The sequence below is a fragment of the Vigna unguiculata genome, chromosome 11, assembly GCF_004118075.2.
Source record: "Vigna unguiculata cultivar IT97K-499-35 chromosome 11, ASM411807v1, whole genome shotgun sequence".
In the NCBI taxonomy this organism is placed as follows: Eukaryota; Viridiplantae; Streptophyta; class Magnoliopsida; order Fabales; family Fabaceae; genus Vigna; species Vigna unguiculata.
The window spans coordinates 6,687,363-6,701,134 of NC_040289.1; the positions used below are offsets into that span (position 1 = coordinate 6,687,363).

General features: G+C 41.8%; 2 protein-coding genes across 2 annotated transcripts; both read right to left on the reverse strand.

Annotated features, from left to right (window-relative positions):
• Nucleotides 1–2,650: 2,650 nt before the first annotated feature.
• On the reverse strand, nucleotides 2,651–3,550 carry LOC114170135. The gene has a single exon (XM_028055620.1). It carries the CDS (start codon nucleotides 3,548–3,550, stop codon nucleotides 2,651–2,653), a length of 900 nt encoding a protein of 299 aa, XP_027911421.1.
• A 6,847-nt stretch (nucleotides 3,551–10,397) lies between these two features.
• LOC114170137 lies at nucleotides 10,398–11,297 on the reverse strand. Its single transcript, XM_028055621.1, has one exon. It carries the CDS (start codon nucleotides 11,295–11,297, stop codon nucleotides 10,398–10,400), a length of 900 nt encoding a protein of 299 aa, XP_027911422.1.
• Between the last annotated feature and the right edge of the window lie 2,475 nt (nucleotides 11,298–13,772).

The following is a 13,772-nucleotide window of genomic DNA, read 5'->3' on the forward strand; positions in this document are numbered from 1 at the left end:
TCCTTAGTTGAGTTCCCAGCGCTGCCTGTAAACATTGCCAGAACCGCGAGGTGAATCTCGGGTCACGATCTGACACTATACTTGCTGGAACCCCATGTAATCTTACAATCTCCCGGATGTATAGCTCTGCGAGTTTATCCATTGACATCCTCAGATTGATTGGTAAAAAGTGCGCACATTTGGTGAGTCTATCAACTATTACCCAAATGGCATCATGCCCTTTTACAGATCGAGGTAGGTGAGTCACAAAATCCATAGAGATACCATCCCACTTCCACTGGGGTATCTCCAGTGGTTCTAGGGTACCTCCTGGCCTTTGGTGCTCAATTTTAGCCTTCTGACACACTAAACAGGCTGCGACAAAATCTGCCACATCGGTTTTCATCCCAGGCCACCAGAATGACTCCTTAAGATCCTTGTACATTTTTGTCATACCCGGATGGATACTGAGGCGACTCTTATGTCCCTCATCCAGAACTCTCCTTCTTATCCTCCAATTTCCTGGCACACAAACCCGATCTCGAAATCTTAAGATGCCATCAGCCCCCATCTTGAATTCCTTTCCTTTCTCTGTACCCAGCCATCCAACAATCTGTTGTAATTCAGCATCATGCACCTGCCCCTCTCGGATCTCCTCAAGGAAGGTGTTCGTAACTGTTAACATACTGCACCGGATATGATCAGAATCCAATTGTAATCCCAAATTCATATCGCGCAATTTCTCTATCAGTTCCAATTCTTTCATCATCAGTGAAGACATATGCACCCGTTTCCTACTCAAGGCATCGGCTACCACATTAGCCTTGCCTGGATGGTAGAGAAGTTCAAAATCGTAATCTTTAAGGTACTCCATCCATCTCCTTTGCCTCATATTAAGTTCTTTCTGATCAAATAAATACCTTAAGCTCTTATGATCGCTAAAGACTCGGAATTGGGAGCCATATAAGTAATGTCTCCAAGTCTTAAGAGCAAAAACTACCGTAGCCAGTTCCAGATCATGGGTGGGATAATTCTTCTCGTGGATCTTCAATTGTCGAGAAGCATACGCTACCGCCCTTTTCTCTTGCATTAACACACATCCCAACCCCTGGTATGACGCATCGCAGTACACTTCAAATGCTTGAGTTGTATCGGGAATAGCCAATACTGGAGCCGTGGTCAGTCTCTTCTTCATCTCTTCAAAACATGCCTCACATTGGTCCGTCCATGAGAAAGGTTTGTCCTTTCGCGTGAGTTGCGTTAAAGGGCTTACCATTTTGGAGAACCCTTCTATAAATCGCCGGTAGTACCCGGCCAATCCCAGAAAACTCCTCACCTCTGTCACCTTCTGCGGCCGTTCCCATTTCAACACAGCTTCTATCTTTGCAGGGTCGACTGCGATACCATGAGCCGAGATTACATGTCCAAGAAATTGGACCTCGCTCAGCCAGAACTCACATTTTGATAACTTCCCATATAATTGATTTGCCCTGAGTATTTCCAACACCACCCTCAGATGCTCAGCGTGTTCATCCCGATCTCTGGAGTAAATGAGGATGTCATCGATAAACACGACAACAAACTTATCCAGACACTGTCGGAATATCCGATTCATATAATCCATGAATACAGCTGGAGCATTTGTCACCCCAAACGGCATCACGACATATTCATAATGTCCATAACGAGACCGGAATGCCGTCTTTTGTACGTCCTCAGGCCTGACCAAGATCTGATGATACCCATATCTCAAGTCAATCTTTGAGAACACCCCAGCCCCGCGCAGCTGATCCAATAGATCATCTATCCGCGGTAACGGGTACTTGTTCTTAATTGTAAGTTTGTTTAACTGGCGATAGTCGACGCATAGTCTGGAACTCCCGTCTTTCTTCTTAACCAGTAGTACTGGGGCTCCCTATGGTGATGCGCTTGGCCTGATGAATTTCTTCCCTAACAGATCTTCTATCTGCTTCTTGAGTTCGGTTAATTAAGCTGGCGCCATCCTGTAAGGGGCAACAGACACTGGACCTGCCCCAGGGATGAGGTCGATCGTGAAATCCACATCCCTGCTTGGGGGTAATCCAGGAACTTCGTCAGGAAACACATCCGCAAAATCAGCCACCACTGTTATGTCACGGATCTGTTCTTCACTACTCTTTTTCTCTGACTAAGCTATCATCATGTAACAAGTAGCTCCCTCCTTCAGTTCTTTCATAGCTTCTTGTGATGAGATCAATTTTACCCCTTCAGTTTCTGGGAATATCAATCTGCGCCGCCCACAATCCATTACCACATGGTGATTGGACAGCCAGTCCATCCCCAATATCACATCCAAGTCCTCCAACGGCAAGCAGATGAGGTTCACCTTGAACCTTCGGCCCGCCACTTCAATCGAGCATCCATCACAACTGGTACTGGTTGTAACTTGCCCAGACGTCGGTGTCGAGACCACTAGCTCACACCCCAAGTCATGAACCTCTAATCCCAACCTCCCCACACATATATTGGAAATAAAAGAATGTGAAGCTCCCGAATCAAAAAGTACCCATACATTCTGACCCATCATTACGCACGTATCTTGTATAAGATTACCTGATCGGTTTGCCTCGGCGCTAGTCAGCGCAAATACTCTCCCTGCTGCTCTTGGCCTCTCTGTAGAAGGCAACTGTGGTCATGACTCTGTGACCGTCTTTTTATTAGGGCACCTGTCTGCAAAGTGGCCGGGTTGATCACAAACAAAACATTTTCGCCCTCCTCCACTACTCCCCGCGTTACGAGCAAGTCTGGGGCAGTCTCTTTTTAAATGTGCTCCCCTACACTGGAAACACTTCAACCCTGATGGCGATGTCTGAGGTCGGTTATAAGGTTTCTTCTGGTGTCTAGCCTCCGCAACATTCCTCTGCGGTCTGGCCACACGGCTAGGCCCCATCTCTAATTGTTCTACACTTTTTGCTTGTTCCACCAAAAGAGGAAATTCTCTGATCCTGAGTGGCACCAGAACCCTGAGCAATTCATGTCGCAGACCCTTCTCAAATTTCCGACAGCGCCATTCCTCGGTGATATTCTGGGTGTAAAACCTCGCCAGATACTCAAATCTGTTAACATAAGCCTGCACGGTCATATTGCCCTGTTGCAAAGTCAAGAACTCAGCCTCCCTCTCATGCTTAGCACTGTCCGGAAAGTATTTTTCCATAAATCTCTTTTTGAAATTCTCCCAGTTCACTTCCTCCTCCCTAGTCCCCATCTGCTGCTGCATACCAACCCACCAATATTCTGCATCACTCACCAAGAGAAAGGTGGCATAGGTAAGTTTTTGTTCATCTGAGCAGCCTAGTACACGTAATATCTTTTCGCACTCCCTGATCCACGCATCTGCGTCGTCAGGAGTGGCTTTGCCATTGAACTTGGCTGGTTTGTGCCTCATGAAATCATCCATGCTGACAGGTCGTGGTGCAGGCTGTGGTAGCACCACCTGTTGTGGCTGCATGGCGTCAACTAATCGGTGAATAGCATGGGCAATTTCATCAGCTGAGTTATTGGCACCAATCCTTCTACCTCTTCCGCCAGCCATTTCCTAGTTTCTGGAACATAGGGTATCATACACCATTATAATTTATCTTAGAAAAATGCCTTAAAAATACACACCATGCAATAACACATATCTCAACAACTCTACAATTCAACCAATTTATACTAATCTCACAATCGCGATAAACTCACTTCCCGAGGCCCAAAAATCATTTTGAAATCATATGCTCTGATACCAAATGTAACACTCCATATGGATATTACTAGATAAAATTTATTTTTACAAAGTATACTTTAAGAAATTCAGACATTTTAATAAGTTCCCAAGCGCGGGAAATTCAAAACTTGTCTCGTCATAATCCGTTCATACTATCTCTTCTTTATTACAAGTTCATACTGGATAAAACCTCGTAATGTCTATTACAAAAATATAAGAAAGCATAGCATAAAGAAAATTCCCCATCGGTGGTCCCCGCTCTGTCGCTAAGCATTCGCATGATCACCTGAATTCACGTCTGCTCCCACGTAACAAGTCACGTGATCATCGCCAAACACAAACACACAAACAAGCAAGGGTGAGCTGAGAAAGAAAAAATTATACAAATAATAGGATAATAAGAATTGTCTCTCACCCAATCTAACTTAGTCAATTTTAGTTTATTGATTTTTTTTTATATCATTATACCCCAATCTCTCATAACCTATATGAGAAAGATCCATTCACAACCTTGGTCCTTAGGGATTATCATGCTCCCACGAACCTACCCGCTCGTGGTCCAACTCTACGGACCTCCCCGCCCGTAGTCCAACTCTACGAACCTGCCCGCTCGTAGTCCAACATGCGTGAACACCTACTATGAACCTCCCCGCTCATAGTAGCCTCAAGTGTGAGCACGGAACATACGAACCTCCCCGCTCGTATCCCCGCACAAGAGTACAACAGATACGGACCTCCCCGCCCGATCAATCACGCATCTCAAATCTCCGTTACGAACCTCCCCGCTCGTAACTAATCCAGCATATCCCTGACCAAGCCATCAAACTCATCCATGCAAATCCATCTGCAATGGACCCTTGCCCCTGCACTATTACCTGGCGCTGCCTAAGCGCCGCCAGACAAAAATTGGGCTGCAACTGCTTAGCCCACAATACCGTAATCACCTAATATTATTATATTATCTAAAAATAATATAATAATTCAAAATTTTATATTATATTGTCTATATTTAAATACCTCATTAAAGTAAAAATGCATGTAATAGTTAAATTTATAATCGCAACCACTAAAATAATAAATTAACCTTTTAACCTTTATATTCATATAATATTTTATCAACATTATACAATTATAAAATAATATAAGAAAAACATTTACTGCACCTTGGAAGAAGAATCCATTACCCGTAAACAAAAACTTAAGACACCCAAAAATATTCTTACTCCACTAGATCATCCAACTTTTAACTCTTGTACACTATGATATAGTTAACTTTATAGAAATTATATTACACGTAAACTCTAATATAACTTAATTTTGGTTTACTTATCCAACCTAACCATATTACTGTCAGGATTCCAAAGATTACTCATCACTGATTTCATCATAATTAAAGGACTCAAACACCTTAAATATCAAAATAACCAAAAAATAATTAACTAACATTAACACTTTGAAAGCATTTTTTTTCTACTATCTCATAAAAATAATGCAGCGGAAACAAAGCAAGGAACTTCCTTTTCAAGCTGCAACTCATCTAAGCAAAAATCAATTCTTCCAATGGTCATAAAATAAAAAATAATAATTTAGTACCATGCATCAAACCAAACAACAACCAAAATAGAACTATTCTATAATCTATTTTGTCCACACGGAAAACTACTTTCCTGCCCTCAATCATTTACCACCCAATCATATTATACTTATAATAATAATACTTATAAGATACCATTTTTAATCAAAGTGAACCATGACTTCCATTTTGAAATCACGTAATCCATCCATCACATAAATTGTATATGCATTGTAAAAGGTATAAACCACACACATATCAAGGACAATATAATACTACTTTAATGTATCTTAAACACTAATGGGACCCGCGGCTAGAATAAAAGAAAGAACTTGGATTCATGGCCACAAAAGGAATCCACACGTACTGATACTTTCCATGGAAAATTCATAGACCCCACTTTAGTGTACTAAAGTGGTTTTGCTTGGTTACTTTATTTGAAACCAAAAGGCTTGCAAGTCATAAGTCACCACACGTAAAATTGGAGAAAGCACCAAGGGTTAGGTGAAAGTGTCCCATCAAAATAACCATTGTCTTAAACCTACTAAAGAAAATAACTTATTTATTTAATTCTACCCTTGCAGTGCCACCAACGAAAATGTAAGAACATATAAAACGAAATAGATCACAGATATGTTTTATTTTTTAACACCGCATCAGGTTATGCGGAAAGAACCAGGTTGCACCACTAATTCAACCCAATCCCCCAATTGCACATAAAGACTCCAATTATGCTTTCAGACTTCATTCGTGTACAGTTTAATCACACGATCCCGATAACACACAGTTATATGTGAATCTCATGATTTTCACATCAAAAATTAAAGAAAAAGGCTCTCATGCATTCAACATACAACCAAAACATGAATTATTCACACATTAATCAATTAGGTGCAGCTCCCCTTACCTCTGATCCTCGCTCCAATTGAAATTTAACGAATTGTGCTTGTTGTCCAAGACCCCCTCTATAGGTATCTTTCTCAATTCCTTCAACCCTCACTCACACCCTCTAGAGCACGAAAATTTCCAACCTCTTCTCTGTTTTCCTTTGCTATCACTCACTCTCACTCTTGGCCGTCTCACACACTCTTTTCCCTCTCCCCAACTCAGCCCAAAATAAATAATACCCATAATAAAACGAAATTTATTTAAATTCAAGGTTTTATGACCATTATTTTGGATTACTGCACCCCAACTGCTACCTCTCTGGTTTCTCAGGGAATTTCTACAGTCTCTAGATTTTTCCATCACTTAGCAAAAATATAAAAATATAAATAGCCTACTTAGTCTAGTCAAGATTTGAACCCATAACCTCCCAATCCATCAAACACATGCACACCAACAAACCATCTCATTATTCTTGTTAATTCACACATTCATATAAGGTTAAACCATGTTTCCGCATTCATAATATTTTGGTAATATAAAACACAACTAAAATCACACTAATGGCACACACTAGACTTGAACCCAAGTCCTCCCAACATAACCAAGTACTCTAAACCCTTTAAGTTATCATTGTTTCTTGTCTAAGGTTTATCAAAGAACTCCCTTAAGGTATTCTCAACCCCTCATTTCTTTATTCCATTACTTATTAATTTTCATAAATTTCCTGGATCTCACATTACTCCCAACTCAAAAGAATTTTTGTCCTCGAAAATTTCACTTACCAGGGAATAAATAAGGATATGATTCCTTCATGAGGTCCTCCATTTCCCATGTTGCTTCTTGGGTTGCCTCATCCCAAAGGACCTTTACAGTCCGGATCTCCTTCCCTCTCAACTTCTTGATCTGAAAATCCACTATCCTCACCGGTCTCACGTCCAATGTCAGATCATCCCTGAACTGGACATCATTTGTCTCTAGCACATGGCTGGGATCTGCAATGTATTTACGTAACTGAGACACGTGAAATACGTTGTGCAAGTTGGCTAGATGTGGTGGCAACGCAATATCATAGGCTACCGGTCCAATCCTCTTGTTAATCTGATATGGCCCTATGAATTTCGGCGTTAACTTTCTGGATTTGATTGCTCTCCCAATGCCTGTAGTCGGGGTGACTCGTAGGAACACATGATCCCCCGCTTGGAATTCTAGCGGCCTCCTCCTTTTATCTGCATACGACTTCTGTCTACTCTAAGTCGCACGCATCCTGTCCTGAATCAGTTTGACTTTTTCTGTCGTCCGTTGCAACAACTCTGGCCCAATGGTCACTGACTCTCCATCCTTATACCAACATAGTGGGGTTCTACATCTCCTCCCATATAATGCCTCGTAGGGCGCCATTCTAATGCTTGAGTGGTAACTGTTATTGTAAGTAAATTCCACCAAGGGAAGTACTTCACTCCAACTACCCAAATGATCCAATACACATGCCCGAAGCAGATCTTCTTGCGACTGGATCGTTCTTTCTGATTGACCATCCGTTTGAGGATGATATGCAGAACTCATCCTTAGTTGAGTTCCCAGCGCTGCCTGTAAACATTGCCAGAACCGCGAGGTGAATCTCGGGTCACGATCTGACACTATACTTGCTGGAACCCCATGTAATCTTACAATCTCCCGGATGTATAGCTCTGCGAGTTTATCCATTGACATCCTCAGATTGATTGGTAAAAAGTGCGCACATTTGGTGAGTCTATCAACTATTACCCAAATGGCATCATGCCCTTTTACAGATCGAGGTAGGTGAGTCACAAAATCCATAGAGATACCATCCCACTTCCACTGGGGTATCTCCAGTGGTTCTAGGGTACCTCCTGGCCTTTGGTGCTCAATTTTAGCCTTCTGACACACTAAACAGGCTGCGACAAAATCTGCCACATCGGTTTTCATCCCAGGCCACCAGAATGACTCCTTAAGATCCTTGTACATTTTTGTCATACCCGGATGGATACTGAGGCGACTCTTATGTCCCTCATCCAGAACTCTCCTTCTTATCCTCCAATTTCCTGGCACACAAACCCGATCTCGAAATCTTAAGATGCCATCAGCCCCCATCTTGAATTCCTTTCCTTTCTCTGTACCCAGCCATCCAACAATCTGTTGTAATTCAGCATCATGCACCTGCCCCTCTCGGATCTCCTCAAGGAAGGTGTTCGTAACTGTTAACATACTGCACCGGATATGATCAGAATCCAATTGTAATCCCAAATTCATATCGCGCAATTTCTCTATCAGTTCCAATTCTTTCATCATCAGTGAAGACATATGCACCCGTTTCCTACTCAAGGCATCGGCTACCACATTAGCCTTGCCTGGATGGTAGAGAAGTTCAAAATCGTAATCTTTAAGGTACTCCATCCATCTCCTTTGCCTCATATTAAGTTCTTTCTGATCAAATAAATACCTTAAGCTCTTATGATCGCTAAAGACTCGGAATTGGGAGCCATATAAGTAATGTCTCCAAGTCTTAAGAGCAAAAACTACCGTAGCCAGTTCCAGATCATGGGTGGGATAATTCTTCTCGTGGATCTTCAATTGTCGAGAAGCATACGCTACCGCCCTTTTCTCTTGCATTAACACACATCCCAACCCCTGGTATGACGCATCGCAGTACACTTCAAATGCTTGAGTTGTATCGGGAATAGCCAATACTGGAGCCGTGGTCAGTCTCTTCTTCATCTCTTCAAAACATGCCTCACATTGGTCCGTCCATGAGAAAGGTTTGTCCTTTCGCGTGAGTTGCGTTAAAGGGCTTACCATTTTGGAGAACCCTTCTATAAATCGCCGGTAGTACCCGGCCAATCCCAGAAAACTCCTCACCTCTGTCACCTTCTGCGGCCGTTCCCATTTCAACACAGCTTCTATCTTTGCAGGGTCGACTGCGATACCATGAGCCGAGATTACATGTCCAAGAAATTGGACCTCGCTCAGCCAGAACTCACATTTTGATAACTTCCCATATAATTGATTTGCCCTGAGTATTTCCAACACCACCCTCAGATGCTCAGCGTGTTCATCCCGATCTCTGGAGTAAATGAGGATGTCATCGATAAACACGACAACAAACTTATCCAGACACTGTCGGAATATCCGATTCATATAATCCATGAATACAGCTGGAGCATTTGTCACCCCAAACGGCATCACGACATATTCATAATGTCCATAACGAGACCGGAATGCCGTCTTTTGTACGTCCTCAGGCCTGACCAAGATCTGATGATACCCATATCTCAAGTCAATCTTTGAGAACACCCCAGCCCCGCGCAGCTGATCCAATAGATCATCTATCCGCGGTAACGGGTACTTGTTCTTAATTGTAAGTTTGTTTAACTGGCGATAGTCGACGCATAGTCTGGAACTCCCGTCTTTCTTCTTAACCAGTAGTACTGGGGCTCCCTATGGTGATGCGCTTGGCCTGATGAATTTCTTCCCTAACAGATCTTCTATCTGCTTCTTGAGTTCGGTTAATTAAGCTGGCGCCATCCTGTAAGGGGCAACAGACACTGGACCTGCCCCAGGGATGAGGTCGATCGTGAAATCCACATCCCTGCTTGGGGGTAATCCAGGAACTTCGTCAGGAAACACATCCGCAAAATCAGCCACCACTGTTATGTCACGGATCTGTTCTTCACTACTCTTTTTCTCTGACTAAGCTATCATCATGTAACAAGTAGCTCCCTCCTTCAGTTCTTTCATAGCTTCTTGTGATGAGATCAATTTTACCCCTTCAGTTTCTGGGAATATCAATCTGCGCCGCCCACAATCCATTACCACATGGTGATTGGACAGCCAGTCCATCCCCAATATCACATCCAAGTCCTCCAACGGCAAGCAGATGAGGTTCACCTTGAACCTTCGGCCCGCCACTTCAATCGAGCATCCATCACAACTGGTACTGGTTGTAACTTGCCCAGACGTCGGTGTCGAGACCACTAGCTCACACCCCAAGTCATGAACCTCTAATCCCAACCTCCCCACACATATATTGGAAATAAAAGAATGTGAAGCTCCCGAATCAAAAAGTACCCATACATTCTGACCCATCATTACGCACGTATCTTGTATAAGATTACCTGATCGGTTTGCCTCGGCGCTAGTCAGCGCAAATACTCTCCCTGCTGCTCTTGGCCTCTCTGTAGAAGGCAACTGTGGTCATGACTCTGTGACCGTCTTTTTATTAGGGCACCTGTCTGCAAAGTGGCCGGGTTGATCACAAACAAAACATTTTCGCCCTCCTCCACTACTCCCCACGTTACGAGCAAGTCTGGGGCAGTCTCTTTTTAAATGTGCTCCCCTACACTGGAAACACTTCAACCCTGATGGCGATGTCTGAGGTCGGTTATAAGGTTTCTTCTGGTGTCTAGCCTCCGCAACATTCCTCTGCGGTCTGGCCACACGGCTAGGCCCCATCTCTAATTGTTCTACACTTTTTGCTTGTTCCACCAAAAGAGGAAATTCTCTGATCCTGAGTGGCACCAGAACCCTGAGCAATTCATGTCGCAGACCCTTCTCAAATTTCCGACAGCGCCATTCCTCGGTGATATTCTGGGTGTAAAACCTCGCCAGATACTCAAATCTGTTAACATAAGCCTGCACGGTCATATTGCCCTGTTGCAAAGTCAAGAACTCAGCCTCCCTCTCATGCTTAGCACTGTCCGGAAAGTATTTTTCCATAAATCTCTTTTTGAAATTCTCCCAGTTCACTTCCTCCTCCCTAGTCCCCATCTGCTGCTGCATACCAACCCACCAATATTCTGCATCACTCACCAAGAGAAAGGTGGCATAGGTAAGTTTTTGTTCATCTGAGCAGCCTAGTACACGTAATATCTTTTCGCACTCCCTGATCCACGCATCTGCGTCGTCAGGAGTGGCTTTGCCATTGAACTTGGCTGGTTTGTGCCTCATGAAATCATCCATGCTGACAGGTCGTGGTGCAGGCTGTGGTAGCACCACCTGTTGTGGCTGCATGGCGTCAACCAATCGGTGAATAGCATGGGCAATTTCATCAGCTGAGTTATTGGCACCAATCCTTCTACCTCTTCCGCCAGCCATTTCCTAGTTTCTGGAACATAGGGTATCATACACCATTATAATTTATCTTAGAAAAATGCCTTAAAAATACACACCATGCAATAACACATATCTCAACAACTCTACAATTCAACCAATTTATACTAATCTCACAATCGCGATAAGCTCACTTCCCGAGGCCCAAAAATCATTTTGAAATCATATGCTCTGATACCAAATGTAACACTCCATATGGATATTACTAGATAAAATTTATTTTTACAAAGTATACTTTAAGAAATTCAGACATTTTAATAAGTTCCCAAGCGCGGGAAATTCAAAACTTGTCTCGTCATAATCCGTTCATACTATCTCTTCTTTATTACAAGTTCATACTGGATAAAACCTCGTAATGTCTATTACAAAAATATAAGAAAGCATAGCATAAAGAAAATTCCCCATCGGTGGTCCCCGCTCTGTCGCTAAGCATTCGCATGATCACCTGAATTCACGTCTGCTCCCACGTAACAAGTCACGTGATCATCGCCAAACACAAACACACAAACAAGCAAGGGTGAGCTGAGAAAGAAAAAATTATACAAATAATAGGATAATAAGAATTGTCTCTCACCCAATCTAACTTAGTCAATTTTAGTTTATTGATTTTTTTTTATATCATTATACCCCAATCTCTCATAACCTATATGAGAAAGATCCATTCACAACCTTGGTCCTTAGGGATTATCATGCTCCCACGAACCTACCCGCTCGTGGTCCAACTCTACGGACCTCCCCGCCCGTAGTCCAACTCTACGAACCTGCCCGCTCGTAGTCCAACATGCGTGAACACCTACTATGAACCTCCCCGCTCATAGTAGCCTCAAGTGTGAGCACGGAACATACGAACCTCCCCGCTCGTATCCCCGCACAAGAGTACAACAGATACGGACCTCCCCGCCCGATCAATCACGCATCTCAAATCTCCGTTACGAACCTCCCCGCTCGTAACTAATCCAGCATATCCCTGACCAAGCCATCAAACTCATCCATGCAAATCCATCTGCAATGGACCCTTGCCCCTGCACTATTACCTGGCGCTGCCTAAGCGCCGCCAGACAAAAATTGGGCTGCAACTGCTTAGCCCACAATACCGTAATCACCTAATATTATTATATTATCTAAAAATAATATAATAATTCAAAATTTTATATTATATTGTCTATATTTAAATACCTCATTAAAGTAAAAATGCATGTAATAGTTAAATTTATAATCGCAACCACTAAAATAATAAATTAACCTTTTAACCTTTATATTCATATAATATTTTATCAACATTATACAATTATAAAATAATATAAGAAAAACATTTACTGCACCTTGGAAGAAGAATCCATTACCCGTAAACAAAAACTTAAGACACCCAAAAATATTCTTACTCCACTAGATCATCCAACTTTTAACTCTTGTACACTATGATATAGTTAACTTTATAGAAATTATATTACACGTAAACTCTAATATAACTTAATTTTGGTTTACTTATCCAACCTAACCATATTACTGTCAGGATTCCAAAGATTACTCATCACTGATTTCATCATAATTAAAGGACTCAAACACCTTAAATATCAAAATAACCAAAAAATAATTAACTAACATTAACACTTTGAAAGCATTTTTTTTCTACTATCTCATAAAAATAATGCAGCGGAAACAAAGCAAGGAACTTCCTTTTCAAGCTGCAACTCATCTAAGCAAAAATCAATTCTTCCAATGGTCATAAAATAAAAAATAATAATTTAGTACCATGCATCAAACCAAACAACAACCAAAATAGAACTATTCTATAATCTATTTTGTCCACACGGAAAACTACTTTCCTGCCCTCAATCATTTACCACCCAATCATATTATACTTATAATAATAATACTTATAAGATACCATTTTTAATCAAAGTGAACCATGACTTCCATTTTGAAATCACGTAATCCATCCATCACATAAATTGTATATGCATTGTAAAAGGTATAAACCACACACATATCAAGGACAATATAATACTACTTTAATGTATCTTAAACACTAATGGGACCCGCGGCTAGAATAAAAGAAAGAACTTGGATTCATGGCCACAAAAGGAATCCACACGTACTGATACTTTCCATGGAAAATTCATAGACCCCACTTTAGTGTACTAAAGTGGTTTTGCTTGGTTACTTTATTTGAAACCAAAAGGCTTGCAAGTCATAAGTCACCACACGTAAAATTGGAGAAAGCACCAAGGGTTAGGTGAAAGTGTCCCATCAAAATAACCATTGTCTTAAACCTACTAAAGAAAATAACTTATTTATTTAATTCTACCCTTGCAGTGCCACCAACGAAAATGTAAGAACATATAAAACGAAATAGATCACAGATATGTTTTATTTTTTAACACCGCATCAGGTTATGCGGAAAGAACCAGGTTGCACCACTAATTCAACCCAATCCCCCAATTGCACATAAAGACTCCA

What these genes read in the sequence shown, in the direction of transcription:
- LOC114170135 (XM_028055620.1), bottom strand. Translation starts at nt 3,550, where the DNA reads ATGGCTGGCGGAAGAGGTAGAAGGATTGGTGCCAATAACTCAGCTGAT.
- LOC114170137 (XM_028055621.1), bottom strand. Translation starts at nt 11,297, where the DNA reads ATGGCTGGCGGAAGAGGTAGAAGGATTGGTGCCAATAACTCAGCTGAT.